At 48.9% G+C, this 15,393-nt stretch overlaps 1 protein-coding gene across 9 annotated transcripts in view; it reads left to right on the top strand.

The window, feature by feature from the left end:
* Positions 1-5,967: 5,967 nt before the first annotated feature.
* Positions 5,968-15,393, top strand: part of VAV2 (vav guanine nucleotide exchange factor 2) — a 374,103-nt gene continuing 364,677 nt past the window's right edge. For 4 of the 9 annotated variants that reach the window (XM_029063007.2, XM_029063008.2, XM_029063010.2 and 1 more), the window contains exon 1: positions 5,971-6,525. In XM_029063007.2, the coding sequence (XP_028918840.1) occupies positions 6,322-6,525 (204 nt within the window). In that variant the 5' untranslated portion in view covers positions 5,971-6,321. Of the gene's footprint in view, positions 6,526-15,393 lie in introns of all 9 variants that reach the window. The other 5 variants (XM_029063006.2, XM_029063005.2, XM_029063009.2 and 2 more) reach the window with 5 other exon arrangements.

Below are 15,393 nucleotides of genomic sequence, written 5' to 3'. Positions count from 1 at the left end.
TGTTATATCCTTCACTGTTCTGTCCTGAAAGAAGGAAAGAAAGGACTTTTCTTTCAGTAAGAAACTTTAGCCAAGAAAGCCCCTTTGCTGTAATTTAGGAAGCCGTCTGACTGTGGGATGCTAGTTTCCTTTGTTTTTTGGCTGGCCGTGGTTTCTCTGACTGGCTTCAGATGCCCATATCTTCGAACATGAAACTTTCAAAACCTTTCCTTCTGGACTTCGTCATGATATTACGTTCCTAATAAATTCTTACTAAAAGTTCGACATTAGTACCACATGAATCGACTTAGTGACTGTGTCAAGATGAACACTTTTCCGGATGTAGGAACGAGAGAGAGAGAAAAATGCAGAATCATTAGTGGATCCAGATTTCTTTTCTGGCAATGGCTGAGCATCTTGGTCTTCCCAGAAACCATTATCATCATAAGAGCAACTAAAGTAAACAAAAAAAGAAGGAGCAACCTCAGTAACTGAAGTTCTTCCATTGCAAACTCAACAGAAGTAAAAACTCAAAGCTACATACCACCCGAAAGCCATCTGTGTTCTCTGTCTGCCTGTCTACTTGACCCTTCCTATGTTTTTTTTTTGTGTTTTTTTTTGCTGAATGCCTAAATTATCTGCCAACACTTGTCCTTTCAAAATGAAGGTTTAGAATAGCAATGGATTTTGACAGAGACACACTATGTGGATGCCAGAAAGGATGTAGTGCCTTTTAATTCTTAAAGTTAATCTTTCATGCCTTTCACTTAATCATCGACTATTCAGTTCTTCCATTTCAAACAACTGCCTTTCACTCTATTTACTGCTCCGATAAATAATTGTGTGATGAATTCAGAGTACTCTTAAGGTACTTTATTCTCACTGTGTCAGCTTGCCTTTTATATGAACGTTTGGAAGCCCATAGGAAAATCACCCTTTTCAAAGCATTCATTTTGACATGGGCAGATTAGACAATTGTACTGTTCCCCCTAATAAAGCTTTGAAAATAGCAAACATTTCAGTGTCACGTGCAAGCTTATTTGGGAAATGTGCGGATTCAGCCGCATAGTGTTTTGAGATGCATATATGGAAGGCAGATATTGGTATGATCGGTGGTGATGTTGCTGAGGTTATTCAATTCCTCTCCGTTTTCATCCTTCAATAACTCTTCAAAGAATATTTAAGTGATTACTAGAATAAGCTTTTAGCATAAGTAAATGGTATGTATGACCAATGGAGAAAGTGAAGAAAACAAAACTTCCCAAGGATAACAAGGACCCAGCATTCATCCTTCATCTCCTGAGTAGGGCTTATAATCAATCAATAGCCTTTGAGAACTTACCTGAATAGCACACTGTACTAAGCACTTGGGATTGAACACTGTAGTTAATAGACATATATCCCTGCCTCAATGAGCTTACTTTCTCAAGTGCTCCTTGTGAGCAGGGATTGCTTCTACCAACTCTCCTAAGTGGTAGGTCCAGTGCTCTGCTCACATTAGGTGCTCAATAATAATAGTGGTATTTGTTAAGCATTGACTATGTGCCCAGGGCTGTAGGAAGCGCCGAGCCCATCAGGCACAGTGCTTGTCCCCCATGAAGTTCACAGTGTCAGGGGGAGAAAGAACAGGTACCGAATCCCCATTTTTATAGATGAGGAAAATGAGGCATAGAGAAGTTAAGTGACTAGCCCTAGGTCATACAGCAGGCAAGTGGCAGAGACTTGGAGGTATTTCTTGGTCCTGACTGGATTCTTCTTTTTGGATAACTTTTTTAAACAAGAAACTCAAGCATATTCTGAATAGTTTTATTTTTTTACTTCTCCTGTCTCATTTCCAAATCTCGAAGGGATGATCCATCGAAGTTTGGCATCCCTGCCCTAGTTTCTAGCTCATTTGGCCCTTTGAATCCAAGTTGCTCTTTTGCCAGGTGAAATATGAATCATGACCTCTTGTTGGAAGAGATGCTGCTCATCCGCAAAGAAGATAATTTTGGCAACTGGCCGAAGCCAGCCATGCCCCTTCAGTCCGAGAGACCCGATTTGAACACAAAGGGAAAGATTCATTTACTGCTTCGGGAGTCCAAAAGAGGGCAGCAGATCAATGTCTGCATTGTTTGTGAAAAGTTTATACAGTTTTCCCTCCAGTCCCGCAGGGTGTGTGTTTCCAACAGCATCGGGGCCAGGGAGGAAGAGTCAGAAAGAGATGATACGACATGGAAGCGAATCCAAAACATGTGGCTCTTTGCAAATGCTTCTTGACGTGGCTGCGGCAGGGTCGGTCTGTGGCTGGAAGAGACTAAGCAGAGACACCGGAGAGAGGATTCCCCCTCCTCACTCCCGCAGCCTTCTAGGAAGGAGGAGCAAAACATCTCTTCCATGCTGACGTGCCCTTGTCCTGTGAGCCTGCCCGACTCTCGGTCCACGTTCGAGCCCCTCAGAGAAGCAGTGCGGCCTAGTGGAAAGAGCACGGGCCCGGGAGTCGAAGGTCCTGGGCTCTAATCCGGGCTCCGCCACTTGTCTGCTGTGTGACTTTGGGCAAGTCTCTTCATTTCTCTGTGCTTCAGTTTCTTCAACTGTGAAATGGGGATTGAAAACCTGTTCTCCCTCTTAATTGGACTGTGAGCCCCATGCAGGACGGGAGCTGTGTCCAACTTGATTAACAGTATCTACCCCAGCGCTTAGAAGAGTGCTTGACACCAAGTAGGTATTTAATACGATAAAAAAACGATGCTCGTTCCATTCATCCGGGACCCTGCTGATGTTTTCTTTGGCTATTTTCTAGATCAAAGATGACCCAGGGGACTACAAATCAGCAATCAAGTGCCCCTCCCTGAATGTGCTATTTTCTTCAGCACGCAGAGAGCAAACAGGCCAGCCTCTTGGGGTCTTTCGTGTCAGAGAGCCCTGCTAATCCTCCCTGGGACCACATTTTATTTTTCTTCAGGAAGGCCTGAACCTACCTCCTAACAGCCGCGCCTATTCCCGTAGAGGCTTGCAAAAGCACTAATCATTCGCGAAGCTATCTGGGAGCGAAATCATATCTTTAGGAAGGAATCTGACATCTTCAGGAGTTCTTCTGCCAGAATGCATGAGCTTATTCAGACAGATGTCTGCATTCTCCTGCCCTGGAAGTGGGATGGGTTCTTTTGGAACCGTTTGGGGGTCTTCAGCTTTGGTCTGATCCTGACCTCCCGTCCCTAAAATCCTGGTCCACCAATCCAGGCCTACGTCTGATGTCGCCTTTCTAGTTTATCAGCTCTGATTTCATTACCCCATTCCCCAAGCACACTTAGCTACCAAAATCCGCTTCCTAGAGGGTTCCCGGAGACTCCGGTTTCCTTAGGTCTCATCCTGATCCAATTATGTGTGAACCATTGGCATCAAAGATGTCTTTACATCCTTGTTCGCTTTGCGGTGTGGAAAGAAGAAGGGGATGGTGGCTGAGGGGAGCCTGGAGGAGAGAGGGGAATACCAGCCCTCTGGGCTGGCCCTGGTGTTTCGTTCCCGGCTTTGAGGGATGTGCCCCGGGTGCCTTTTATTTCTGGGTCCCTGGTTCCTTTCATCATCATCCAGAAGTACTGGTTAGATGCCAGTCGGTGCCCAGTGCCGTCCAAAAGAAGTTAGAGAGACCCAGCTTCCACCCTCTAATCCGAGGCTCGTGTCCAGCGAAAACTGCTGCACCGACCTGCCTCAGTTTTCCCATTTTCCTTTCATTTCCTGCTACGCCCCCTCCGTGGCTGAGAGGCAAGAGGAAGAAGAATGAGTTTATTGAAGTGGGTGGGCGGGGTATCCGTGAAGCTGGGCATGCGGTTCAAACCCTGCTGCTTCGGGCAGTCCTCGGTGGGTGGGTGGATGGATGGGTGTGTCTCTGGTCTTGGATCAACTGAGGGAGAACGCTGTTCCGTTTCCTCTTCCATATTTTCACCATTGACATTTGTTCCATTCCCAGATGCCAGGTTTGTCTTTCCTATCATGGAAAGGGTGGGGATGGTGGCAGCGGTGTCTGCGGGGAGGGGGTGTGGGAGGGGAGGTTGGAGAAAGGCTAATAGCCAATGTTTCATCCTAAATCCCCCTACTCTGGAAAAGTCCTAGCCTTGCTGAGAGACAGATGAAGCCCAGGACATCCCTAGCGTAAAGTCCACCTAAAGAACCTCCCTAGCTTTGTCACCTTCCCCACCCCAATCTCCCCTCCTCCTTGCTCTGTCAGAACAAAAAGCATTTCCCCAAATCCCCTCTCTCCCCCCGTTTCACCGTCTTTCTGGAGACTGGTCCTTTGCGAGAAACTGCCAAATTGCTGCCCTCGTAGGAGTTTCGTGAAACACGACACACGAGGTGTGATCACCTGGGAGAACGACGGTCAGGGGGAGCCCTGAGAAAGAGTTGAGGGAGAAGGGCCCGGAATCCGTTACTCATCGCCTCTTGGGAATCCCCCTGCACCCTCACAGGAGTCCAGCCACCCACTCCTCCATTGGCCATCTGGGACCCGCACAGAGACACACACACAGAGCTCTCTTTGCTTCTCTCTGCCTCAGTTCCCTCATCTGTAAAATGGGGATTGAGGCTCACTCACAGTCATGGGAGGGCAGGGAATGTTTCCAACCCGATTGGCTTGTATCCACTCCAGCTCTTAGTACAGTGCCTGGCACACAGTAAGCGCTTATGGCTCAGTGGAAGGAGCACGGGTTTGGGAGTCAGAGGCCGTGGGTTCTAATCCCAGCTCTGCCACCTCACTGCCTTGTGTCTGACCCAGTGCTTAGAACAGTAGTTGGCACAGAGTAAGCGCTTAACAAATACCCCATTATTTATTAGCAATATCATCGTTATTACTATTAATAACTTTGTCCCCACTGCAGGAAGTGCCCAGGGAATGCCAGGGAGGAAAAAGGAGGAGAAGCTCTGTGTGTGTGTGCATGTAGAGACACATACAGACAACCCCCACCGTGGGAGCACGTGGCCGGGAAGACCCCCTTCCTCCTCCCACCTTCTCTCCTTCCCTCCGGCTGCCACGGCGCACATCCTAGAGGGCGGGGACCCCGGGGCCGAGCCGAGAGAGCCCACCCCCCTTCTCTCCCGGAGCCTGGCTGACCCGGGGCCGAGCAGGGAGGGGCAGACAAAGGAGACAGAGAAAGAGAGAGAGAGAGCCTAAGGCGAGAGGAGGGGAAAGGAGGGGAAGGGAGGGGGGAAGAGGAGGGGAAAGAGGGAGGGAAGGAGAGGAGGTGAAGGGGGGGGGGAAAGGAGGAGGGAAAGGAGAAAAGGGGAGAGGGGAAGGGAAAGGAGTAAAGGGAAAGGAGGGGAGGGGAAAGAAGAAGGGAGGGGAAAGGAGAAAAGAGGGGAGGGGGGAAGGTGAAAAGAGGGGAAAGGAGAAAAGAGGGGAGAGGAGGGGAAAGGAGAAAGGAGGTAAAGAAGAGGGGAGGGGAAGGAGAAGAGAGGGAAAGGAGGGGAGGGGAAAGAAGAAAGGAGGGGGGAGGAAAGAGGGAAAAGGAGGACAGGGGAGAGGAGAGCAAAGGAGGGGAGGAGAGAAGAGGAGGGGAGAAGAGCAAAAAGAGAGGAGAGGAGGGGAAAAGAGGGGAGGGGAGGGGAAAGGCAGGCAGGCAGGGGAGGGTTGCTTTTGTGTCGGGACGGCGCCGGCCCCGCAGCCCGGCCGGGGAGCACTGCACTTCCTAGAAGGAGAGCAAGCGAGCAAGCAAGCAGGAAAGCAAGCAGGAAGGCAGTCAGGGAGGGAGTCAGGGAGGATCGGGCTCCTCGTCCGCTGAGGTCGCAGCAGCTGGGGTCGGGGGCGGGGTGGAGGAAGGGCCAGGAGGAGGAGGAAGGCGGGGTCTCCCTGCGGGGCAGGGCCGGGGGCGGGGGGCTTTCCCCACCCGGACAGACAGCCGACAGAGCGACCGGGCGCGGGGGACTTGTGTCGGTGAAGGGGGGACCTGCTCTGGCTTTTTTTGCGGGAGGGGGGCGGCTTTCCGAAAAGTGCGCTTCGGGGGGGTGGGGAAGGGAAGAAAGAAAGAAGAGAGAGAGAAAGGAAGAAAGAAGAGAGAGAGAGATCGCGCTGTCCTCTCTCCTCCCAGCGGGGAGGGTCATGCGGACCCCGTGGGGGGAGCAACCTGGGCGGCCCGCGCGGAGGCGGCAGGAGTGAGGCGGCGGGAGGACTCGAACCCAGCACCCGGGGGTGGGGAGGAAGATGCTCGGGGTTGCGAGAGCTGATCTCCGGAGAGCCGCCCCGAGCGGGCCCGGGGGCGCTTGCCCGTGACTCCCTCGTGGTCCTCCTCCTCCGTGCAGCCGCCCGTCCGTCCGTCCGTCCGTCCGTCCCTGCGAGCAGGCCCGGTGCCCCGGTGCCCGGTTGGCAGCAGCATGGAGCAGTGGCGGCAATGCGGCCGCTGGCTCATCGACTGCAAGGTGCTGCCCGCCAACCACCGGGTGGTGTGGCCGGCCGCCGGGGTCTTCGACCTGGCCCAGGCCCTCCGGGACGGCGTCCTCCTCTGCCAGCTCCTCCACAACCTCGCCCCCGGATCCATCGACCTCAAGGACATCAATTTCAGGCCGCAGATGTCCCAGGTGAGGCCCCCGGGGGGCGTCTACGACGGAGCCCCCTCCCCGCCCCCAGGACAGCCGCCGCCGGTCCTCTGGACGAGGCCTCGGGGGACCCCGAGGGTGATGGCCTTTCTTAAGGGGACCCTGATGATGATGATGATGATGATTCTTAAGGGCTTCCTCTGCGCCAAGCACTGTTCTGAGCGCTGGGGGAGCCTGGAAGCCCGTTATTGTCCCTATCTGTTGCCCGAAGGTCCATTCCGAGCGCCTAGTACAGTGCTCTGCACCCAGTAAGCGCTCAGGACTATTGAATGAAGAAATACCGAGTGATCAGGTTGTCCCACGTGGGGCTCCCAGTCTTCATCCTCATTTTCCAGATGGGGTCACTAAGGATCAGAGAAGTGAAGTGACTTTCCCAACAGTCACACAGCTGCTAAGTGGCAGAGCCGGGATCCGAACCCATGATCTCTGACTCCCCAAGACCGGGTTCTTTCCACGGAGCCACGCTGCTTCTCTAGGAGATGGACCCAGGACTCCCTCTCTCCAGGCCCTCCAGCCATCTGGAAGTCCGGCCGCAGAGGGTCCGGGACCGGCCCGAGGTTTCCCACCGGGGGGGGGTGGGAGAGTGGGGTGCATCTGTTCGGAGTGGGGGGAATCTCCAGCCTACCATGTAATAATACTAAGAAGGATGGCATTTCTTAAGTGGTTACTCTGTGTCCGGCCTTGTTCATTCATTCAGTCCTATTTATGGAGCGCTTACTGTGTGCAGAGCCCTGTACTAAGCGCTTGGAAAGTACAATCCGGCCACAGATGGAGACAAGGCCTACCCAACAAGGGGCTCACCGTCTAGAAGGGGGAGACAGTCTAAGCGCTGGGGGAGATAAAAGGTAATCAGGTTGGGCCAAGTGGGGGGACTGGCCTTGGGGCAGATGCGAGGGAATCAGGTTGGTCCACGTGGGGGACAGGCTTTGGGAAAGATACGAGGTAATTAGGTGGTCCCACGTGGGGGACACGCCTTGGGGTAGATGCGGAGTCATCAGGTGGTCCCAGTCTTAATCCCCATTTTACAGAAGAGTTAACCGAGGCCCAGAGAAGTGAAGTAATGATAATAATGCTGATGGTATGTGTTAAGCGCTTATTATGTTTGAAGCACTATTCTAAACGCTGGGGTGGGGGAGGCGGTGGTGATACAATGTGATCAGAGTGTCCCACGTGGGGGACACGCCTTGGGGTAGATGGGAAGTAATCAGGTGGTCCCAGTCTTAATCCCCATTTTACTGATGAGTTAACCGAGGCCCAGAGAAGTCAAGTAATGATAATAATGCTGATGGTATGTGTTAAGCCCTTATTATGTTTGAAGCACTATTCTAAACGCTGGGTTGGGGGGGGGGGGCGGTGGTGATACAATGTGATCAGAGTGTCCCACGTGGGGCTCGCAATCTTAATCCCCATTTTCCAAATGAGGTGACTGCCGCACAGAGAAGTGAAGTGGCTTCCCCAAAGTCACAGAGCAGACAAGTGTCGGAGTGGGGATTAGAACCCATGACTTCTGACTCCCAAGCCCCAGCTCTTGCCATTAAACCACGCAGCTTCTCAGCTCATCCTTTTAGGGGAGCACCCTTCTAGGTAGTCCAGGGCTAACAGTAGCCTCTTCCCATCTCTAGGGTGGCTTTTCATCTCAGGAGTCGAGGGCCAGGGTCTTAGGTGTGCATTAAATATACCGTGGCTTCTTACCTGGTAACTTGTCCGCTTTTAAGAATAAATAGCCCGTAGACCTGGGTTGGAAACTGCTCTAAGTCACCATGGCTGGAAAGGGTTTACTTCCGATCGTTGAGCTGGAACAAGTTTGCAAACCCAGAAACAATCAAATCGTAGTTATTGAGCGCTGACTGTGTGCAAAGCACTGGGCTAAGGGCTTGATGCAGGGGTCTGCCGTGGTCTAAATCCAAAGACTCGGCACACAGAGCGTGTAGAAAATTGAAGACTTTGTGATACAAAGGAGAGAGTGAGAGAAAGTGTGTGTGTGGTGGGGGGCGATTTAGGGAAAAGAGGGAGGGGAAGAGGGCACCTCTTTAATAGCTTTGCTCCCTTTTCTGCTTACAAGGTTGCCTCCTAAACAATGGATTAAGCTATAGGATGAAACTGAAGATACAAAGGAAGTTCTATTTGTATTCATGCAGACAGATAGCCACTATGGTCAGAAACACGCTGGGATTCTATTCTGTGGTTTTTTGTTTGGGTTTTTTTTTTCTTTTGCCTTTGTAGAGCAATACTTTTATCTTAAGTGTTTTTGGTATAAAGCAGTGTAAGGTTTTAACGTGTTTACATACAGTTGAAGTAGAGCGGTCCACACCCACACTTTATGACCTGTTCTAATTGCAATCCTAGGCTAGCATTATTTACACTTTAGTAGGGGTTGTCTACTTTTCAGTTAAATGATAACAATTGTGATGGTCGCTTTGTTGATTTTTAAAGGTAACTGCAAAGTTCTTATACAGATAGGAAACCTAAAAACCCACTTAAAGTCAATCTCCTTCCTTTTCCTTTTGGCTACAACCGCTTGGTTACAAGGTTCTTAGCATCTTGTAATGGGATCCATCACCTAATAGAGTCTTTGGAGAAATCATTTCTTAGTTTTCTGGCCTTCGTTGGATTCGTAGCAATCCCAGTGAAGTACTAGACCTAGAATTTAGATGTCATTAATTTCAAAGAGTTATTTTTGATGTCTTCTTTTAATTGCAGTCACTATACAGGGAGTTTGCTCTTGAAAACATTTCCAGATGACCTTTGCCTATTCTGACTTTTCCAGTTAGTGTTCATGAAGATAATACAGCTTTATTTTGCTCTAGTGAAGTGCCTCCAAGAAGCACAGTGCTGCTTTTCCCTAAACCACACAAGCTCTTTGTGAGGTCAAGATGATGATTCCCCATTTTACAGAAAAGGAAAGAGAAGCCCAGAGAAGCTGTCTGCCACTTAAGGTCACCTAGCAAATCAGGATTACCCATAGAAAGAGACACCGTGTTGAGGTGATGGCATTAAGGGGAAGATGCTGCAAACTTGGGACTCTCACAGGATTCTCAGGCCAGGCCACGTGGGGCAGATGCCGGGATTGTGCAAGCCAAATTAGAGTGAGATGTGTCCTGTCTGCAGCTACCAAGGGTATGGTACAGATGCAATTAAGGTCGTTCTCCCAGCTCCAGCAGAAATGACCAGATAAGGCAGAAAAAAGATCCCTGTTTAGTGACCTCTTGCTCTGAGGTGATATAGTGGCATCCTTCTTCCAGGGTTGGATTCCTTTTTGCCCTAAGGTACGAGATTGCCCAGCCTAGGAAGGCTTACTTTCTCTGGATTTTATTCAGCCGGAGTAATTGGCTTGCTAGCCTCTTAACTGATGCTCTTCCTAAAAACTGTCTCCCACAACCTTCAGCCCCCACCCCAGTGCGTTTCATAATCTTCAATTTGTTCCTAAGAGCCGGCAGCTGCGGTGGAAACTGCCATTACAGTAAACAACTCTTAAATATCTGAGTAGAGGCTTTGCTAACCCAAGTCCTTTTCCTGCCTCTATCCTGTTCGATGGGTTGTCAGGAGTCAGAGAAGGTGGTCAAGGCAGACTTGAACAAAAGGAAATTTACAGTTCATTGAAAAAATCCTGGGTAGGAATGAGGATGCGTATATGTAGATATGTATCTGTCATCTATGTGGTTCATATGGAGGCATGTTTTATGAGGGTTTATATTTTAAAAGCAGTTGTACAATGAGCTGAACGGACAATAGTGCTTGCACATTGTTTGGGACAAGTAAATTAGCATCGGCTCAATCTTCTACTTTGCCGGCAGCTAATTTTTTTTTTAAGGGACCTCCTGTGGTATTGTGAAGGCAGGTTCCCTTAGGTCAAGATTCTGAGAAAAATAAATAATCCCACAGTCCCCTGGGAAAAACATCACTGTAAAAAATCCTGAGCTTGCATTTTGTGTGTGTATGTGTGTGCAAATCTGCAACCGCCACTCCTGTGATTATTAAGTAACCGTTGTGTACACCACAGATGTTTCTCTTGATTTCCTTATTCTCTGTAATTAAGAAAAGGGGGCAGTTGCTAGAAGTAGAGGCTGGGCCAGCTTTAGATTACACATCTTCATCCTTCGTTAGACCTACTAGGAATTTTTCTGGGGCTCTGACCCTTGTTTGGAGTTAATATTATCTCTTTGTCTGTCTGCCTCTCGGCATTACATTTGGTGAACTTCACGTGCTTTTTTTTTTTTCCTGGCTAAAGCAAACATTTAGGCCAGGTGGGGAACCTTAGACTTGTATTCATGCTGTTTAAGTTTATCTCAGCTGACCTTGCTGAATTAACGCAGCATAATTGCAAAAGCTTGATTTTCTCCAGAAAATTCTGGCAGAAAATTAGGCTTTAATTAGCAGGTAGGGAATCTGCTGACTTTAATACACAGAGAAAGACTTCCCCGTAAGAAGCAATTTGGAAAGACCCATTAAAAACACTTGCACAAAAGGCTGATCCAATTTAGGGTGGCATGGCTCTCACTGAGAGATGCAGTGGTGGTGGGTGGGAGCCTCTCATCGGAGGGCGGTGCAATTAGTTGGGATAAACCCAATTCTCTATTGTCTGGAGGTGCTTAAGGCAGTGACATGGGATTGGGTGGGGAAGAGTCACAGGCTGGGGGGTGTTGATCTGTATGGGTTTAGAGTACCTTTCCACTCTGCCATTCCACCCAAACTGAATTTAACACTCCCTTGAAAATAGTGGAGCATCCATCAATCAGTGCCATTTCAGTATTGTGTGCAGAGCACTGTACTGAATTCTTGGATGAGCACAATTCCCTTGTCCTAAAGAGTTTACAGTCTAGATACCTGACCCATCCCTTTTGTGTGAGATACTTCCAAGTGGCTTCTATCCTGCTTTTAAAGGGAAATCTGTTGGGAGACGACGCAGCCTACTTTAGCCAATTTTGGATACAACCTCAGCGAGCAGGTGCTGCCCAAACCACAGTAAGCTGGAGTTTGACAGCAGTTAGGACTCGGCTTCGGGAAGCCCAGCCAGAATTCTATAAGGGTTGAAGAAAGGAGCACACGAAGTCATGATTACTGTTTGTGTTATGTTTTAATGTTTATCACTCCTGAGGTCTGTCTCCAATCCCTCCTCCCCACTTTAATTCCTTAGATTATGAGTCCCCATGGGGCAGGGACTAATTCCCTCTTCCCTCCCCTGCGTATTCTCTCCCAGAATTTAGTAGAGTGCTCTGCTCTACTCCAATACTATTCATTCGATCGTATTTACTGAGCACTTACTGTGTGCACGGCACTGTACTAGCGCTGGGGAGAGTGCAACTATAAACAGACACGTTCCCTTCCCTCAGTGATCTTCAGTCTAGAGGGTGAGCTTACAGTTTTACTAGTATTATTACTACTAAGTACTAGCCTTCTGCCGATGGTTCCTGGGATTTGCAAATCTTCATAGCTGGATAGGGATCTTTAGGATCCTTAGGGCCCAGATAATCTGAATACCATGTCCAGGATTAAACCGGAACCACTGGAGGTTACTTTGAAATATCACATATCAGTTGTTGGCAGTTGATTAGAAGGTAGGCTGTTTGTTACCTTAATGGAATTTGGCTTTGGCAAAGTTCATTAACATCAGCATTCCCATCGACAGAATGAACGCAGCACGGATGCAGAAAAAGTGTAGGGTGTGATTTCTGTTCTCAAAAAGTTTCTTTCTAATGGGAGGAGCCAAGCTGATGTAAATAATCAAAACAGGACTTAGGTACATATTTTAAAATTATATGTGATTAATTCTCTTAAGGTCTGTCTCCCCCTCTAGACTGTAAACTCATTATGGGCAGGGAATGTGTCCGCTAATTCTATTGTCTTGTACTCTCTCAAGTGCTTAGTAGTGTTCTGCACTTGGTAAGCATTCGGATACCACTGACTGATGGAAAACAACAGGTAAAATGAGAGTGGATGTGAATAATAAATGCAAGTGAATAATAAATCACTAAGAAATCAGTCTACAAGAACTAAAGAGCACTGAGATGACTGGTTTATTAGCATAACCAGAAAAGTGAGAAGTTTAACCATGGAATGTCTCGTGGAGGAGGTGGTTTTAAAGAAGAACTTTGAAGAGGGGAGGACGGTGCTGAATTCCACGGGCAATATGAAATTAGGAAACTGGGAACTTCGAAGCGAGGGGTTCAGTCTAATGGGGGTACTCACTGACACCGTTAGCTTCTCAAAATCAGTCAACCATTTTGCCTGTGTAAGTGGGAGGAGAGGACACACCCACTTTCATACTTTTGGTTAGTTGAATATATTTGGCACCCGAAGCACATTTTTTGCTATTTTGTTTTTCAAAGCAAGACCTTTTATCATGGCCCAGAGAGCTAAATTCCTGATGGGATGCAGCTTTCGGGAGCAGCTCCCTACCGCTGCAGTGGAAAAATAAGCCTGCCGGTAGACTTTTGCGATGGGAACCATAAGTGGCGGCATTGTAACATGACCCTGGCTGAAGGAAATATCAAAATAGTTTAGTAGCAGCACCTACAGGGCTAGTGAGTGAAATTTCTCCCTTGCAGCAGGGAGGGGTCACGCTGTGTTTACAGTCAGGGTGGAAGCTTGATTCGCAACAGCGGTTGTCGACTTGTGACACATTGGGAAAGTTACTGGACATCTTTGAGCCTTGGTTTCTTTATGTGAAAAATGGGCATCACGCTACCATGAAAGCCAGGGAAGACAGGTGCAGGGTTGGAGAGAAGTGAAGTTGGACCTAAAAGAGAGCGGGCTGCAGACAAGAACAGATTTCAGTAAAAAGAAACCTGGCCCTTGAGGTTGGTTCTGAAATTCTCAGGGCTCCTGGGGAAAGGGCAGGTGATTAGGAGAAGTGTTGATGGACAGACAGGTGTATGATGTCAGGAAGAGGTTTTTTTAACCTATCACCTAGAGATATGGTTGCATTGTCAGCCATGAAAACAATCATGAAAGACCTATAGATCCTCAGAATAATGGTACTTCGGAATTGCGAGCCATGCAATTGGGCATCGTCTCAATCGGCATTATTTGGTATGCTGAAAGAGGAGGTAGAATTAGATATCCTTTGGCAATCCCTTCCAGAATTAGAATTCTAATAATAATAATAATGTTGGTATTTGTTAAGCGCTTACTATGTACAGAGCACTGTTCTAAGCGCTGGGGGAGATACAGGGGAATCAGGTTGTCCCACGTGAGGCTCACAGCTAATCCCCATTTTACAGATGAGGTAACTGAGGCACAGAGAAGTTAAGTGACGTGCCCACAGTCACACAGCCAACAAGTGGCAGAGCGTGCATTCGAATCCGTGACCTCTGATTCCCAAGCCCGGGCTCTTTCCACTGAGCCACGCTGCTTCTCTACAATGTCCTGCTCCCCAAGACTCCATCCACAGTGGACAGGGAAGGAGTGGAGGCACTTAACGTTGGCTGGGGGTGGTAGATTTTTGTCCAAACCAAAGTTGGAATGACGATAATGAAAATAAATGGTAATCGTGGTATTCGCTAGGCCCTCACAATGTGCCAGGCACTGTACTAAGCACTGGCTTAGATCCAATACGATCAGGTCGGACACAGTCCCTGCCCACCCCAGTGGTTTACACCATCCCAGGATGCTAGACTAGGATTTAAATTCTACGGAAGAGAAGGATGGGGGTGGAGTGAAGCAATGGAATGTGACTCAAGGCTCGAGGTATCCCCAGGAAATGTAGTGCCAGGACTAAGGGCATGTAGGCTGGAGATGCCTAAGCTCCTCGTGGGTGTATTTCCAAGCCCCAAACCCAGAAGTCTTAGAGCTACTCCATGTTCAGATTGGTTTCAAGAAGCTTAGATTTCCTTCAGTAACAATAGTAATAATTTGTGGTATTTGTTAAGCGCATACTGTGTGCCAGGCAGTGTTCTAAGCACTGGGGTAGACACAAGATAATTGAGTTGGACAGTCCCTCTCCCACATGGTCACAGTCTTAATTCCCATTTTACAGGTGAGGAAACTGAGGCCCAGAGAAAAGGTGAACTGGCTTGACCAAGGCCACACAGCAGACAAGTGGTGGAATCAGGATTAGAACCCACGACCCTCTGACTCCCAGCCCATGCTCCATCCACTAGGCCATGATGCTTCGGGTCTTAGGGGTCCACTAAGGTCTGCAAAGGGGTTTCCCAGCTTCCAGGGCCTGCAGGACAATAACTCTAGCTACCTGTGCACCACTGGTCAGTCGATGGCAGCCAGGTTGTACGCAGTCACGAGAGGGTTTGGTGGGTCCCTGGCTGAAACATTTCTTTCACCTTAAAACCCGAACCAAACATTTCCATTTTAGCCAAGGAAACAGGAATTTTTGATGGAAGCAAAATATTTGGACGGTAAAGATGTGCCCAAATAAATTGTTTTGTTCAAGGGGGGAAGAATAAAAGGTTTTGTTTGGCTCAGATTGCCCTGGGCAGACACAACCCAAGAAGCACAATCCCAAGTCTCTCTCTGATAGTTGGGGTGATCCATTTCTCAGTAGTTTTGCATTCCAGCTGTACCTCTTGGGGTTGGGTCTTTGCCACAAGGAAGTCTTATTACTGTGGTTCTTCCTCTGTCACGACATCCTCCCTCTTTGGTTCCAGCTGGCCGGACAGTCTCCTCCCCTTTCCCTGACTTGTTCCACTCAGCAGCACTTAGGTAGCTTTCTCTTCCTGAGCCCACTTACTGGAGATGAGACATCGCCGTCTGCTGTCGGCCCGAGACTGGAGAGGCACGGTTCCTTTCCGGGACCCCTTGCCTGTGTGGGAACCGGGCCGCTCCACGTTGGTTGGTCTTCAAGTTATTTCCCAATCGAGAGAGCCTTCCTGCAGGACCAGCCCAGTTGGTTTCCGG

This window comes from Ornithorhynchus anatinus, chromosome 4 (assembly GCF_004115215.2).
Source record: "Ornithorhynchus anatinus isolate Pmale09 chromosome 4, mOrnAna1.pri.v4, whole genome shotgun sequence".
Taxonomy (NCBI): domain Eukaryota; kingdom Metazoa; phylum Chordata; class Mammalia; order Monotremata; family Ornithorhynchidae; genus Ornithorhynchus; species Ornithorhynchus anatinus.
This window is presented reverse-complemented; position numbering and strand designations above follow the sequence as displayed.